This window comes from Glycine max, chromosome 18 (genome assembly GCF_000004515.6).
Source record: "Glycine max cultivar Williams 82 chromosome 18, Glycine_max_v4.0, whole genome shotgun sequence".
Classification (NCBI taxonomy): domain Eukaryota; kingdom Viridiplantae; phylum Streptophyta; class Magnoliopsida; order Fabales; family Fabaceae; genus Glycine; species Glycine max.
The window spans coordinates 289,149-305,858 of record NC_038254.2 but is presented as its reverse complement, the minus strand read 5'-3'; the positions used below and the strand labels follow the sequence as shown (position 1 = coordinate 305,858).

Below are 16,710 nucleotides of genomic sequence, written 5' to 3'. Positions count from 1 at the left end.
TATATATATATATATATATATATATATATATATATATATATATTGATATGTATATCTAAATATATTTCACATTAAATATACTTTGTGAAAATTAATATATTTCTTTTATGAAAAAATAGAAAAATTACACTTTAATTAATATGGATGAACTTTTTTAATTACTGAAAATTCTGGTCCAATTAAAATTAAGATCTCTGTTTCCTATATATAATAAAAATTAAGAATTCATGTAACTGTTATTATCTCTACTGTGCAAAACTAATGTGTAAAACCTATTTGTAAACAAAACTTGTTTATTATTTTCTTATTTAAATAAATTATTTCAGTTTTTCTTTTAATTTTCTTATATATATATATATATATATATATATATATATATATATATATATATATATATATATATATAAATTATGGGAATCAATAAACATCAAACTGTCTCCCAGCTACATTCACCAAAGAAACCATACTAAGAACTCAGGAGACGTGTAGAACAAAACTTTACCATATAGTTATTATTCACTTTCTTTGGTACATATGGTTGGTAAGTAGATTTCTACTCGTAGTTGATTTTTCTTGTTCTCCCCCCCAGATATAACATACAAAAAGTAGAGGAAATTAAAATTTATTAGAAGAAAATTAAAAAGCTCACTTGCAATTACAAATACCGCCATGCATGTATCCAGTCAAGAAATTAACCTTAATATGGTTATTATTATCATATAATTAGCTCCAAATTAAAGCAAGCCACGTACGCATGCAACTCAATTATCTTTACGTACTACTGGATGCATGGTGGTGGTGGTGGTGGTGGTGGATGATGATGCAGGCGCAAAATGGAGGAGCTGCTTGGAATGAAGCCATGGCTTGACCACCACCACAGAGTTGAACATTTCGTGAACACCATTATGAGTAGCAGAGATCTTCAAGTAGTACTTCATCCCTGACACCACTTGTTGCTGCGCCTCCACCACCGCTGAAAAGTTCAACTGTTCTCTCCCATTGTCGACGTTGTTGTTCTTCAACAGCTTTAAACCAAGGTTATACTCCTCCACCGCGAACCTTCCAAGCTCTTGCACTTGCCTGTTTTTTCTCACTTCAGGGATCTCCGTCTTCCCCCCAACCATTCGTGCACACGATGCAGAAGAGAGAACCGAGAGAAGGGTCACCAGAATCGTCAAAGCCACAGCCATTATATATATATAAAGTACTGAAGCGAAAGTTTACTTAACTTTGTTAGCTAGAAGTAGAAAGTAGAAATTAAGCACTAAGCAGGGACGAGGATATGAAAGTTTGAAGGTGTGGCGTGAGATATATATAGTGCGGTTGGTGAGGGGAAAGGTGCATGTGTTTGGTTTCGACACGTAAAGGCAGAGATGAGAAGACAAGGCAAACGTTGTGCCGCGTTTGTTTTTTGTTTTCTTTCTATGCGGCCGGGATGATGAGGTTTTGGAGTTATCCTTGTACGTGAATGGATGATTGAGTGTTATCTATATCCCATTGGGTTCTGGTGAGGCATGGGGGCATGGCAGAGACAAAAGAAAAATATATTTTGGCATCCAATGTTAATTCATATTTTAAGAGAGAAAAAAATATAAATATAATAGGTGATATAATTTGATAAAAAAATAAAATAAAATTGTTAATTAATTAGGTATTTGAAATTTATGGGTATAAAAAAATCTTTAGACAAAATATACATGCATGTTGCTGTTGTTTTGGTGCCGTGGTTCTTGCATTGCATATTGCGTAAATAAAAGCGAGGGGTTGACAGATAAGCAACCATCGTTTTTGAGAGACTGCCACGTTTGGACTATGCGTGCATGCAATGTGATGATGGCATAAAATGAAATCAATGACAGCTAGCTAAGTGGTTATATTCATCGAGTGTGCCAATAGTTGCTTTGTTGTTTTTCTCGTGCTCTAAATTAAAAATGTGCTATGGTTCATAAACAACTCTTTTTATCATTAAAGATATAATATTATTGGTAGATAATTAAGTTTGCTAATAAGAATTATGCATAAAGAAAATTTTGTTAAAAGAAAAATTCACTTTGAGTACTTTTTACGCTTCGATAGTTTTAAAATACCTTATTTTCAATAAAAAAAAATATTCTTTCTTTTTTATTAACAAAATCTACATGAGTTGAATTTTCGAACTAATTACTTGAAGAAGCCCTACGATTCAAAGGTTACATTACATGTTGAGGTATTGTTAAATTACTCATTAATGGATCATTACATATATATGCAACGAGATTGAATCTCATATCTCCTTTTTCATAAGATTTGAGTTTTATTCTTGTTAATTAATGCCACTACTCTTAATCGAGAAACAAGAAACATATTATAAATTTCCTAAGTCTTATCTATACCTAAAGGGATATAAATAGAAGAGATAATGTATAAATAAATATAATAGGTTACTTGATATAAAAAAAACAACAAAAAATTGAGATCACACTTAGTGTGAGTAATATTAAGGTGTTCCTATAATATAAAAAACAATATTCTTATATTATTATAATCCACAGTCAATATCTAAACACTTCAGATTAATGAATTTTAGGTGACAATATTTTGAAGTATTAAGGCATTTGGTTAGTCTGAATACTTAAGTACTCTTAATTATAAAAGTTAAGACACAATTTTAAGAAAATGACAACTAAAAGATGGACTCCCTACACAGTAAAAGCAGAAATTGGATATTTTATTTGATTAGGTCAAATATTCAAACATCCTGGATATTCGACTTCCAATACTCACAAGAGAGAGGACTAATCGTATAACCAAAAATGGTCATCCCTAATATTTAGCCACACTAGCACCTTAATGGTAATTTGGAATGAATTACCTTAAGTGATAATACAACACAATTACTCATGGATTCAAGATTAATTAAGATGTGTATCAGCAACCGTGAGAATCTTTAGGTAAATGAATAATTTATACTCATTTAGTATTCTTATTTATTACTTTTGATTGAGATTTTACTTAAATGTTAGAGTGCCTTTTGGATGTATCTCATCTCTCAACCCACCAAAAGATTAATCGCAGAGGAAAAAAGCATCATGTATGAGATAACAAGGAGAAAATTACTTGTTTATCCTTGTACAATTACATTTATCATGCACTTGTTTGGTAAAAAAAATGGTTTAATTTTTAAAATTTCCTTAAACAATTAGTCAAAAGAAGTAATTATTATTTTAAATAAGTTAAGTTAAACATTCTTTCGTTAATTTTATTTTTCCAATATCACTTTCTAGTTAGGAAGATAAATAGTGTATAGAAATGAAGAATTTGGAGATGCAAGAGTCTTTGTGAAATATGATGCAAGTCTTTGTTTTCTGTTTTTTTTATTATTATTTCTAAACATTTAAGTAGAAAACGATTTAATAAAAATTTTGCATTTGAAAAACTTTGGAAATGAAAAAAAAAAAAAACGCCTATATGACTATTGAATTCGGCCTAACTTATTGGGCTGACCTTAAATCAGTGTACGAGCAGAAGCCCAATCGCCTCGGGCTCACCACTCTGTTTCTTTTCCCGTTCCTTTTCCGCCCAGTAATTGTTTGACGAAATGCCCCAACCATGCACTTCCTCGTTGCGCATTCCCCTTCGCTGCTGCTCTCTCCCCATTTGACCCCTTCCCTCTTCCCTCCACTCTACTTCTCGTTCAATGAAACTTGATTGGATTCGATGGTTTCTTTTACAAGTTATTTCATTTATAGAAGAGCAGAGAACCCATTGCAAATCCTCAAATTTCGTTGCACCTTCTTTTTCTCACCGGAAACTACAAGTTGGCAAACATATGGTGCCTTGAGATATTGTCATTCTGGGTCAGAATGCGGTAAAAACCCGAAATTGACACCAAACGAGAAGCCAAACAGGGTGGGGCTTTTCTGGGACTTGGACAATAAACCACCCAATTCAATCCCACCTTATGAAGTTGCCAATAAGCTGAGAATAGCTGCATCTTCCTTTGGGGTTGTTCGTTATATGGCTGCTTATGCAAATAGCCACACTTTTAGCCATGTCCCTCAAGGTGTCCGGGAGATTAGGAAAGAGAAGGAACTGTTGTATCGTTTAGAGAATAAGGGTGTCATCAAGCCAAATCAACCTTATCGTTGTAAGGTTTGTGGGAGAAAGTTTCATACTAATGACAAGCTTGTTAACCATTTCAAGCAACTGCATGAGCGTGAGCACGCGAAAAGGATGAACCAGATAGAGTCTTCCAGGGGGAGCAGGAGGGTGAAGTTGGTGGCCAAGTATTCTATGAAAATGGAGAAGTATAAGAAGGCTGCAAGTGATATTCTCACTCCCAAAGTGGGGTATGGTTTGGCGGATGAGCTCAGACGGGCTGGTTTTTGGGTTCAAACTGTGTCAGATAAGCCACAAGCTGCAGATCAAGCATTGCAAAGCCACATCGTGGATATAATGGATCATAGGCGGGTTGAGTGTGTGGTCCTTGTGTCTGATGATTCTGATTTTGTTGACGTGATAAATGAAGCGAAGATGCGATGTCTGAAGACGGTTGTCATTGGGGATATTGATGATGGTTTCTTGAAGAGGACTGCTGATACTGCATTTTCTTGGGAGGAAATTCTGATGGGGAAAGCTAAAAAGCAGGCTGTTTCAGTTGTGAAAAACTGGAAGGATCGAGATATCTTAAAAAGGTTGGAGTGGACATACAACCCTGATGAGGATAAAAATAATTTCAGTCTGGATGATGCCATTACTGAAGCATCTGAAGATGATAATATTGATTGAAGATACCTGTGATGAAGTTGATGATGCCTATAAGGATGACAGAGGTTCTTGGTGGGAATTAGATTCTGATGATGATGCCACAAATGGACAGTCAGGCAAATTATCTGATTTATATGTGAATAGGTGATATTCACTTGACCTTCTACTTGGAAAACATTTTTATGTAGAAATAGTATTCTAGTCTCAAAATTTGTGAGGTAACATTGCTTGTTACAAGTTATGGATGGTTGTGGTAACTTTGAAAATGAAAGTAGTATCTGATTTATAAATTATTATCATCTCTTTTGCTTCCCAATCTTTACTGTGTCACTTTGTTTTGTTTTGCTTAGTCATGTGCTGGGATATTCCATTCAACAATAGTTATTTTACTCTTAAAATCATGAAGCAGGGATTTTTATAGGTAGTAGTAAAATATTGTGGCATGGTGCTCCCATTGTTTATTGTATTCCGTACACTAAGAGAACTAGACATCCCCATTTTGAATATGGAAAAAATTGTTTTCGTTGACATGTCTTCACTAATCGTTGGCTAAGTTGGAATTGATTTCTGTTTAGGTAATTTTGCCACCTTTTTTTTTGTTTTGGACTGGGCAGAGTGGCAAACACCACATACATTGTTTTAGAAAGAACATAAGAGATAAATGGAAGCAGAGGGGGAGTTAGATAGTTAAAGATGCCTCTCGTTTTTTAGTTCAATTTTCTCTAATATGGCCTACTAACATTACTACAGATTCTAGTTGTTTTGCAAATTAACGTATCTATGCAGTGAGAAGGAGACAAGTGACAAAATTAACTTAGATCCCATATATTCATATATTCAGAAAACCTACAAGATGCACAGTGATGGGGGTAACTATATCACACCAATCTGGATACTGCACTAGTGAGCAGAGCCGAACACCCAAATGGTTGCGAACTTTCACGCTTTACTATCAATTGTTATTGGCATGGACTCCTGTCTTGCTCCTGCATTTCAGCATTAAGGACCAAAAAAGAAAATGATTTGGAGCATCAAAGTGATATTATCACAAGCATTGTTCTGATGACAACATTAAATGAAGAATAATTAATGCCAACTTACTACAGTATTTTGATAGTTCTAGACTCTAGTTTGTTCATTTTTTTGCAAATAAGCTGTCTTAAAACACTGCATCCTTCCTGTTGTATTCTCTTACTTTTTCTGTCAACATCCTTACTCCATCTTCACATATTTCATATGCAAATTGAAGATCATACGTGTCACTGAGTAGCACATTACTTGATATGCAATTTGGCTAGGCCAATTTCAAAGGTTATTTTTATTGTCCATCCTATCTAGATCCAAATCAGTTAGTTGTATATACTGTATATGCTCTCCGCTACTGCGCTTTTACATTCAGTTAGTAGTATATTTTGGAGCAACAATTAGATATCACATATATTTCTGGATCATCAATTTAAATATTTTACTCTCAGGACGTCAACACACAAAATTCTGCTATTAACATTCAAAACTTTCGGCATATATAGCTCTTTACTAGTTTCATAATCGCTTGTTTAAATTTATTTGTTGAAATAAATGTTTATTTTAATAAAATAATTATTTTTTTAATGTATTTGTTTAAACTGTTTTTCTTTTAAAAAAAAATAATTTTCTGTTTATTTTAAAAAACAAATCTCATCTTTTTCTTAAAAAAATACAAGTTTGTTTAAACTTTAAAATAAATATTTTTTATATAAGTGATTTTTAAGAAGCATGTATGATTTATTTCTTAATATAAATAGAAAATTATTTTTTTAAAGGAGAATTAGTTTAGACAAATACACTAAAAAAACAAAAAATGACTTATTTTATTAAAATAACTGATTATTTCAATAAATAGTTTTAAATAAATTTATCCTTTTTAAATTTAAATTATGGCTGATTAAATACATCCGTTATGTCAGTGACATACTTACATCAGTTAACTGTTCAATGTACCTACGTCAATTGAATATTTGAATGGCTGGATGACCTTGACCTTTCTTTGTGAAAAGTCAAAACAGTCCCATTGGTTCTAATTTTTGTTTGTTTGTTTTAATTATTGTAAATTTTAAGTTGTGTTTTTCACAATTAAGCATTAACATGTCATGTAAATAGTATTTACTTATTTACATATTATCTTACAAATTATTGGAAATAAAGACTATAGTTAAAAAAGATAAATATACTAATATTAATATAATAAATTTTAAGCTATGTTGATCATATTTACAGTAAGTTGATCTTTCATTAACACGTTTTAAAAAATTGTTGGTAATAAATACCCTACAAGTATTAGTCAATTCATATTTTTTTTATACTCTCAACCAATAAAAATATGAATTGATGTCACTTTTAAAATAATTATGGTAAAAATTAATAAACTCAAAATTTATATGATCAAATTGCAAATTTTTTTACCCGTGCAAAGACTATTTCCTCTTAAAAATAACCTTATATCATAATTATATATTAAAAATACTAATTTATTGCAAAATTTTACTTATATATAAAAATATTTATCATTTGAACTGCAGGATAAAATAATTGAGACACAATTTTTTTTAGTTATAACATGCTTGGAAAAGAATTTATGTTGTACAAAGTCACATATAATATTCATAAACATAATTTTATAAATAATTTTAATAATTTTTCGTCAATTGAATGTTATTTTTAAGAAAAGGAGTTTTTTTTTAAGTCTCCAATTTATTAGGAGAAAAGATATTTTTTTAATATCAAATTTGATCGGAAAAGTAAAATTTAATAAAAAATTATTTTCATTAAATAATTTAGTGTTAAATTTAATATATTAATCATTTATGTTTAATTATTGGTTAATTGTTGTTTTTTTTTTCAGGAAAATAGTTAAGCTGTAAAAAAACTATATATTAATAAAAAAAAGTTAAGAATAAACAAAACAAAATCAATTAAATTAGTTGAATGATGAATGCTAGAAAACCACCCCTAAGAATTGTTTGCGTTATAGTGTAGATTGTTATAATAGAAGTGTGTTTCAGGACTCAGAGAGAGAGAGAGAGAGCATTGCATTGGCGAGACCACCGCGGTGGAGCGAGCGAGCGAGCAAGCGACGACGAAAATTGAATTGCTCGTGCGCGTGCGTGCGTGATCGTTTGATTGTTTGGATCTTGTGGTCGATCGAGGACGATGTCGGAGATGGCGAGCCCAGATCCCGAGGGACTCGACGGAGTCCGGATGACGTGGAACGTGTGGCCGCGGACGAAGGTGGAATCAAGCAAGTGCGTGATCCCTCTGGCGGCGACGGTGGCTCTGATCCGTCCCCACCCTGACATCCCCCGCCTCCCGTACGCCCCTCTCCGTTGTAAGACCTGCTCCTCCGCCCTCAACCCCTTCTCCCGCGTCGACTTCACCGCCAAGATCTGGATCTGCCCCTTCTGCTACCAGCGCAACCACTTCCCCCCTCACTACCACGCCATCTCCGAAACCAACTTACCCGGCGAACTCTACCCCCAATACACCACCGTCGAGTACATCCTCCCTCTCTCCAACTCCCTCAACCCTTCCCCCGTCTTCCTCTTCCTCCTCGACACCTGCCTCATCGACGAGGAGATCCACTTCCTCAAATCCGCGCTTCGTCGCGCCATTGGTCTTTTACCCGATAACGCCCTCGTAGGCTTCGTTTCCTTCGGGACTCAGGTGCAGGTTCACGAATTGGGCTTCTCCGACATGTCCAAGGTTTATGTCTTCCGCGGCTCCAAGGAGATTCCCGCCGAACAGATTCTCGATCAGCTTGGTCTTTCTGCTGCCGGAAGGAGACCTCAAAAGGGTGCTCCCGGTATCGCTGGCGCTGGTGGATTCCCCAATTCCGGCATCACGCGCTTCCTTTTGCCTGCTTCTGAGTGTGAATATACTCTCAATGCGGTATTCATTGTTTAACGTTTTTTTTTTAATTGTCTTTTGTTGTGGTTTCAATGTTGCCGTAGATTTTTTACAATTTGGTAATTTGTGTGTGTTTTTGCAGCTGCTGGATGAATTGCAGACGGATCAATGGCCGGTTCCGCCTGGGCGCCGCCCTGCACGCTGCACCGGAGTTGCTTTGAGTGTTGCCGCAGGGTTGCTGAGTGCTTGCAATCCTGGGACTGGTGCTAGAATCGTAGCTTTGGTTGGTGGGCCATGCACGGAAGGACCTGGCGCGGTAAATTGCTGTTCTGTTCTTTGCTGTGTAATTCGATGACATTTTTGTTAGGAATGTGTGGCCATAGGAAAGGCTAATGGTTTTGTTGTCAAGCTATGTGAATTGGTAGTATGTAAGTTCCGTGGGTGTTTTGGTAGATACTGCTCATAAAATCCGCATCTTGTGTGCAAAATTTGAATATATGTGTTTCTTGTCACTTGCATGGAAGGGGAATTGTGGTGAATTCATAAATTGCACTGGCAGCCCTAGAAGCTGAAGTGTTTGAAAAGATGTTGAACAACTAATAGTTATGGTTGTTTAAAAAATGATAGGCAATTAGGCATCCTGCCGTTACTATTTATTAGGATATTCTTAAGATTTCATTTCTTCTGTGTCATTGGCATTTTGGACAGAGAATAAAATGGGGGCAATTCTTGTCTCTCTGTCGTAATTTAGAGCTGAAAGAACAAAAGATATCATGGTAAACTTTGAATTCGGGGAAGGGAATCGTGGTCAATGATTCTATGCTTACTCTTGTCTATATTGAATGTTTCTGGTGCCAAAGATTTAGATTTCAAATTTCTTTGCAGATTGTGTCAAAAGATTTATCTGACCCAGTGCGTTCTCATAAAGATCTTGATAAAGATGCAGCACCATTCTTCAAGAAAGCAGTCAAATTTTATGAGGGTCTCGCAAAACAGCTGGTTGGCCAGGGTCACGTTTTAGATATTTTTGCATCAGCACTTGATCAGGTTTGTGCTAGCATACGGGTTGTCTCATGCCTTAAGAATTCTTTCACTTGTAAGTGCTGATGTGTCATGGTAAGGGTGACTTTGAAGCGCGTTGTGTGAGTTCTGATAATCAAGTGTAATATTACCATGCAGCTCAATTTTTCCAAACAATGGAAGACATTTAACCTAACATTTCTGCCATGAATCTTGATGTTTGATAGTGACATTTTTTTAAGTTTTAAGTTTTTCAAACAATTTTGTGAATGCTTGGATATAATGCACGGATATGACATGTTTTACAGATGTTTTTCTCGTTAAATATAAATGAGCCCAAAAGCAAGTCTTAACATTGCCAGTGGAGGACTTCAGGGATCATTCTTGTGTGTTTTTTCTTAATTTCATTTCATAAAACACTGTATATTTTACCTTACATTAACAGACTAACTGGAATCATCTACTTATCCACAAGCCACCTTCCCTACAGAGAAGGTTTACAGGCTTCTCTGAGTAGATATTGCGAATTACATTTGTTTCCCTGTAACTGGCAACACTTGGCTACAAGACCTGTAAAGCTATATTTCAATGTGATTAACAAATGTGTGACTTCCATCCATTTGGGTGATTATATGATGGCGTCATGATTGTCAATTATTTTATCTGCTTAAGAGAGAATCTGGTAATATTTAAAATTTGAAACTAGATTTTTTTGTGAGTGACTTTATTATGGGTATGCATGAAAGTTCTTGTGTATATTATTCAGTGAGCATGCATGAAAGTAGAGTTGGATCTAATTATTCTCATTGTCTTGTGCTGATTCATGGATGCTTTAAATATAAAGGTTGGAGTTGCAGAAATGAAAGTTGCGGTTGAAAGAACCGGTGGCCTTGTTGTCCTGTCTGAAAGTTTTGGTCATTCAGTCTTCAAGGACTCTTTTAAGCGAGTTTTTGAGGATGGGGAGCAATCTCTTGGTCTTTGTTTCAAGTGAGAATTCTCTCATTTCAAATGTTCTACTGATATTTTCTTTTTGTGAATGCATTTTCTTTTCTCTCTTCCCTTGTCTCTTATTTTCTCCAGACATTTTCTTCTTATCTGTTATCAGACATGCTCACTGCCAACTTTATTTATGTTTCAGTGGAACCCTAGAGATAAATTGCTCCAAGGAAATCAAAATTCAGGGAATTATTGGACCTTGCACCTCGTTGGAAAAGGTTGGATCTTCTTTTGTTTGAAACTCTTAATTTCGTGTTGCTTATCAACTCTGGAATTGGAGTTGGTGGTGGGTCAGTTTACAGAACTAAGACTGAATCAATATGTGATATTTCCTGTTTTTGATGATTACAATCATACTGCAGAAAGGGCCTTCTGTTGCTGATACTGTTATAGGAGAGGGAAACACAACAGCATGGAAGATGTGTGGCCTTGACAAGAGTACATGCTTGACTGTGATGTTTGATCTTTCATCAAGTGATCGTTCAAATACCCCTGGTGCTGTTAACCCACAATTGTACCTACAGTTCCTTACAAGGTTATTTCACAGAACTTTCACTAATATGATCTCATATATGTACTATGTTGTACCTTGTTGCACTTCTGCACTGGGTGTTGAATATTAATGGTCATGTTCGTATTGCAGTTACCAGGACCCAAGTGGTCAATCAGTGCTTCGTGTCACAACAGTAACTAGAAGATGGGTGGATAGTTCTGTTAGCTCTGAGGTAGTTTCAGCCTTTTTTATATCTATGGCGGTGGATGCCTATTTATTTCTCATTGACTTATTGTCAAAGAAATATTTGGAACTCCTACAATTATCATAATATTAAGAAGCTCGAGTGTTTATCCTTTTTACTCTCTTTTATTGCTGTCAACTGTCAAGTCTGATTCTCAAGTTATGTAGTATACAAATATCTATCTAAATGCATTTACATTTATGTGTGTTCATTGTGTAAATCTATGAAATAAACTGAAATAAAATAATAAATTAGTCTAGTCCTTCTAGTTACATTATTTGCCATGTAGGGCCATTATTTATTGACAAGGAAATTGTTAAATTGATAAATACAGGATTTTTAATTACTTATATAATTTTTCTGTTCAGGAATTGGTTCAAGGATTTGACCAAGAAACTGCTGCAGTTGTAATGGCTAGATTTGCTTCTCTGAAAATGGAGAGTGAGGTATGTCATGAGTTATGTTACTATCTGCTGTTCTCTTTGGAATTCCTAAAATAAATTTTAAGAGCATTGGGATTTATTTGCTCAAGCTATAGTAAATTATATCAACATATCTTCATTCAAATTTGTGATTGTTTTCGGGAAAACAAAAAATTGGGAGAACAGGTTTATATTAATTTTTCAGTGAAAGTTGTACCTGTTTAAATGTTTTGTTCACAACTTGCTGCAAATAGCCATTTTATCAAATATCAAATCCTTGGTTGTTGAGCATGTATTATGATGGTGACCAAGAACCAAGTGGGTTGGTTAGGAAGGATCCATTGGTGAATTGGAGGCAGTTATTAACTTATTACTAGGATTTACGAATGCATGTGATAGAAAATAACTTATCCTGTATTAGTAATTTATGTATTAGTTCTGTGTTGGAAACTGCATGATGGCAGTAATTCATAGAAAATAACTGATGGCAGTTATGTATTAGGATATGTCTTATGTTGTAATTTGCAGTTTGTGGACAAAATATACTTTGTAGGAGACTTGTGTTTCTGGGACAGCAACTGTTTTTCTGTATTGAGTGTGATTTTTATGTTCAGAATTATATTTTATTAGTTTACCAATCGATATTCTATCATATCATCTGTGGAAAAATTTCTTTAGTAAACTTGCTATAAACCAATCCCTAACTGACTATCAATTTTTGTTTGATCAGGAAACATTTGATGCTACACGGTGGTTGGATCGGTTTCTCATTCGCCTCTGTTCTAAATTTGGTGACTACCGCAAGGATGATCCATCGTCTTTTACATTAAACCCATCATTTTCACTTTTCCCTCAGTTTATGTTCAATCTGCGACGCTCACAGTTTGTACAGGTACCTTTTGTTGTAATTTACTTCCTGTCCTGCTTTTCAAACTTCATTTAACTTTGTCAGTGTTGAAATGTGTTGGCAGGTTTTTAACAACAGTCCAGACGAGACTGCATATTTCCGCATGTTGTTAGACAGGGAAAATATTAGTAATGCTGCCGTTATGATTCAGCCGTCATTGATATCGTATTCATTTAATGCACTGCCTGCACCAGCATTGTTAGATGTGGCTTCCATTGCTGCAGACAAGATTTTGTTGCTAGATTCATATTTTAGTGTGGTTATTTTTCATGGGATGACAATAGCTCAATGGCGCAACTTGGGATACCAGAACCAACAAGAACACCAGGTTTGTGCTTTGTCATATCCTGCTATAGAAATCATTGTTACCTGCAAATTATACTCTCAAGTTGGTAGCAATAGTTACTTTTGTTAGTTTATTCAGAACCATTTTTATCATTATTTCTTTTCTTACTGTGTTGATAACCTGTATATGGCACAGGCATTTGCACAACTATTACGAGCTCCGCATGACGATGCCCAAATGATAATTAGAGAACGGTTCCCGGTGCCTAGATTGGTAGTGTGTGACCAACATGGTTCCCAGGTCAGTATAGTCTACCAAGACCAGTTTGAGTATTATTTGTCTTAATTAACTGTCGTGGTTTTCTTTTACTGAAATTCATCATATCATGATGTGGAGAATTTCCTACCCGTGCACAACATAACATATTAACAGTCTTATTTGTTTCCTTTCATCGAGTGACTTGATTCACTAAGCTAAGATTTGTCTTCGTTTGAAACTTACTGTGTTTTCATTGATGTTTGATGTTTAACAGGCTAGATTCTTATTAGCAAAACTGAATCCCTCAGCAACGTATAATAATGCACATGAAATGGCTGCTGGTTCAGATGTAATCTTTACTGATGATGTGAGCCTTCAAGTTTTCTTTGAGCATCTGCAAAGGTTGGCTGTCCAATCATGAGGACAGATAATAGTAGAGATTGACATTTTATGGGTTCTGGACTTTGGTTTGGGGAATTCACCAATGATGTGTGTGTCCTGCGTTGTGCTGTTGCATTCAGTACTTTTCCTTTCTTTCCTTTGTTCTTAACAAAGAGAAGCTCGGAGCCTCATGAATTGAAGAATAAGGAAGACCTAAAACATAATTCTTTAAGGTTCTGGTCGAATTTTCTTTTGTGGAGAAAATAAAGGGTTCAAAAGTATGTTAAGTTTGGGTATTGCGGAAAGAAAGGATAGAAAATCGAGTTAAGAGCCCCCACCTCTGCCACAGCAGCGTAATAGCAAATGAGGGAGATTTTTTTTACTCAGTTTTTCCTATTTGTTTTGGCCCAGATCTGAATTTTTGGGTTCCTCAGCTGGATTAATTTATATAGTTCTTTTACTTTTATATGTTCCCCAGGTAGCAAAGTAACGAAAGCCATTTTGTCACGTTGAGTTTGATATCATTCTCTTGATACTGTTTTGTATTGTATATTGTCAAGTAAGCGTATAGGACTCATCTCGGTGCAATGGATACTTTTGAATGCTCGCTGTTTTTGTCGTTATTTATGTGCTTTATTCAGATTATTCTTTCACAACTAAATTGGAATTTTTCTTTTAATTTTCAAATATTTCTTATCATAATTACAAGTCACAAGTTTTGAAATATATATGTGAAACACAGAATTTTTTTTATGATAAACGTACAAAATAATATTTTATTTTATTTTTTAGCAACGAATTCTCTTCTAACTTCCAATCTGCATGAAGAGGGTCATTCTTAAATGTTTTTCTGAGTTCTTATAAATATGGTTAAATTTGATTTTGGAGCTTTAGTTCTCAATTTTTTTTCTTCCAAATATTGTGATAATATCGAGTTCTGTCGTGCTATTACTTTGTTATGTCATGTTAGCAATTATATTTATATTGTGATGGTTAAGTACATGACATTTACTATTTAAATGTACGTCACCACATTAATAAGTGATAATAAGAAGTATTTTCTAAACTTTTAAAATTTACAAAGATTAAAATTAATAAAAAAAATTGGACGATTGAAATTACTGAAATTAAAAGCATATTTTACATGAAGCAAGAATAAGAGATGCTTGTTAAAGAGAAATTTCATTTTTACAATAAGTTTCTATGATTAATTTTACTATTAGGACAGAGATTGAAAGGAAAATGAAAAAAAAAGAAGTGATTTGTAGTGGTTTTCAAAGTTGAATCACATTTAGTATATTCTATGCTATTAAATAATCGTAATATATGACTTTTTTTCATGAATGAAATTTATTAAAATTAAGAAATTAATTTGTTGGCTTAAATATAGTTCTAGTTCCTATAATATACTTAAAAAATTAACAATTTTTTTAACACTAGAACTTTACTACAATTTTGTTATTCTATTAAGAAATTTATTATTTCATTTAGTAAAATAATTCATCTTTTTATTGAAAAGTTACAAATTTTTTTCCGGATATTATACTAACATGTATTTATTAAGAATTTATATATTTATTTTATTAATAATATTAAGTTATTATTTTCATTAAGACTTGTAAGGAGAAATTTGTGATTAAGAAAAAATAGTATTGAATAGGTATTATTCTCATTATACATGCGGAGCTCAACAGAAGGAGCGTAGGTAAATGTACAATTTAAAAATAGTTTGGCGCGAAAAAGAAAAGCAGTAGAAAGCAAGGTGAGTGGTGAGAAGAAGAAGAGAATGTACACAACCACAGGATGTGGATGTTGACGGCGAAGAAATTAACTGTTTGGATAAATTTCTCTCCGTGGGAAGAAATTAAGATGCTAAAACCAATTTATTCAGTTAGTTTTTACATAAGCTTCAAATGCGTTTTAGCTTATGGGAAATGCTCAATTCATTTTACAAAGTGTTTGTGCTTGGTCTATTCTGAACATTACCTAAAAATCACACTAGATATTATTACCTTTAAAGTAATTATTACAAAAGCTAATAATCTAACCATACATGATAATTTTTTTATTGGTTGATAGTGTACAAAAATGTTTATGTCAACATATTCTAATTAAATTCTAAAATGAATGGGAAATTTTATGAACTGTTTCTATTGTTCTGAATGTACAGATTCACTACCTTGGGGCTCTTCTGAATTGTGAGAAGGATGATGATCTCCATGAACACATCAAAGACATGCATAGTTTAATTTCTGTTATTGTTACGGGCCTTCAATTGCCGAGGTATTGTTCATATGTATTGGATGCTGCGGTCAGTGTCAACTTGCCGTACTGTTGACTTTCAAATTTGTTTCACATGTGGTGAGTCCTTTGCTCGCATGGTGCAGTGAGGAGATTCGTGGGGAGGTTCTCTTTGTCCTTTACAAACTATCTGTTCTTCAGAGTACATCAGCAGAGGGAGATGGAAGTGATATGTTGATTCCCTTCTGTCCACAGATCTTGTACCTGTTGGTCGATGTTCTCATGAAGATTCAAAATGATGATGTTCGCTTGAATTGTGTTGGTCCGTTATCAATTCCTCAATATTTTTGTTCCTTGAAAAGAAAATTTGAAACTTCTTTTTCGGGTGTGTTGTTTGTTTTAACTTCTGCCTTTCCTGAGTGAAGCCTATTTTGGGTGGGTAGATACTGACATTAGGACGCTGTCTCTGAAAGAGATTTGTTATTTGTCTCACAGGTACTCAACTACTCAAAGATACAAACAAAGGTAGTATAGAACATTAGACTCTTACTATTAGGACTTAAGAGGCAAAGGTCCGGTTACATGTTCACCATACGTAGACAAAAGGAAACATTGCCATGTCATGCATCACATCTGATGACAATTTTCTGTCATGAATTTCAATAGGAAGGTCGATTTCCTGCTAGTATCTTTTTCTCCGAGAGTTTGCATCTATAGCTTATATCCTAACCACCAAAGTTTCAGGCTCAATGAACGAGTAATTGATGTCAATCATTCCAAGGCTGGTTAGAAGTCAGTATGACCATAGTTTACAGAATAGATTTCACTTTCAGT

General features: G+C 34.2%; 3 protein-coding genes across 3 annotated transcripts; 2 read left to right on the top strand and 1 right to left on the bottom strand.

The window, feature by feature from the left end:
• Positions 1-486: 486 nt before the first annotated feature.
• On the bottom strand, positions 487-1,486 carry LOC100775792 (cysteine proteinase inhibitor 4). The gene has a single exon (XM_003552846.5). It carries the CDS (start codon positions 1,188-1,190, stop codon positions 762-764), a length of 429 nt encoding a protein of 142 aa, XP_003552894.1. The 5' UTR covers positions 1,191-1,486; the 3' UTR covers positions 487-761.
• Positions 1,487-3,475: 1,989 nt separating this feature from the next.
• On the top strand, positions 3,476-6,008 carry LOC100789840 (uncharacterized). The gene is made up of 2 exons (XM_026126638.2): positions 3,476-4,890; positions 5,588-6,008. The coding sequence occupies exon 1, from the start codon at positions 3,697-3,699 to the stop codon at positions 4,765-4,767; it is 1,071 nt and encodes a 356-aa protein (XP_025982423.1). The 5' UTR covers positions 3,476-3,696; the 3' UTR covers positions 4,768-4,890; positions 5,588-6,008.
• A 1,738-nt stretch (positions 6,009-7,746) lies between these two features.
• Positions 7,747-14,258, top strand: LOC100813940 (protein transport protein SEC23). The gene is made up of 12 exons (XM_003552443.4): positions 7,747-8,670; positions 8,771-8,944; positions 9,514-9,675; positions 10,493-10,635; positions 10,787-10,862; positions 11,007-11,179; positions 11,288-11,369; positions 11,750-11,827; positions 12,534-12,695; positions 12,775-13,038; positions 13,192-13,296; positions 13,529-14,258. Exons 1-12 carry the CDS (start codon positions 7,936-7,938, stop codon positions 13,673-13,675), a joined length of 2,301 nt encoding a protein of 766 aa, XP_003552491.1. The 5' UTR covers positions 7,747-7,935; the 3' UTR covers positions 13,676-14,258.
• The last annotated feature ends 2,452 nt before the right edge of the window (positions 14,259-16,710 follow it).

What these genes read in the sequence shown, in the direction of transcription:
- LOC100775792 (XM_003552846.5), bottom strand. Translation starts at nt 1,190, where the DNA reads ATGGCTGTGGCTTTGACGATTCTGGTGACCCTTCTCTCGGTTCTCTCT.
- LOC100789840 (XM_026126638.2), top strand. Translation starts at nt 3,697, where the DNA reads ATGGTTTCTTTTACAAGTTATTTCATTTATAGAAGAGCAGAGAACCCA.
- LOC100813940 (XM_003552443.4), top strand. Translation starts at nt 7,936, where the DNA reads ATGTCGGAGATGGCGAGCCCAGATCCCGAGGGACTCGACGGAGTCCGG. An exon ending in ATAGTTCTGTTAGCTCTGAG is followed by an intron (nt 11,370 to 11,749) that starts GTAGTTTCAGCC and finishes TTTTCTGTTCAG; the next exon opens with GAATTGGTTCAAGGATTTGA. An exon ending in CTCTGAAAATGGAGAGTGAG is followed by an intron (nt 11,828 to 12,533) that starts GTATGTCATGAG and finishes TTGTTTGATCAG; the next exon opens with GAAACATTTGATGCTACACG.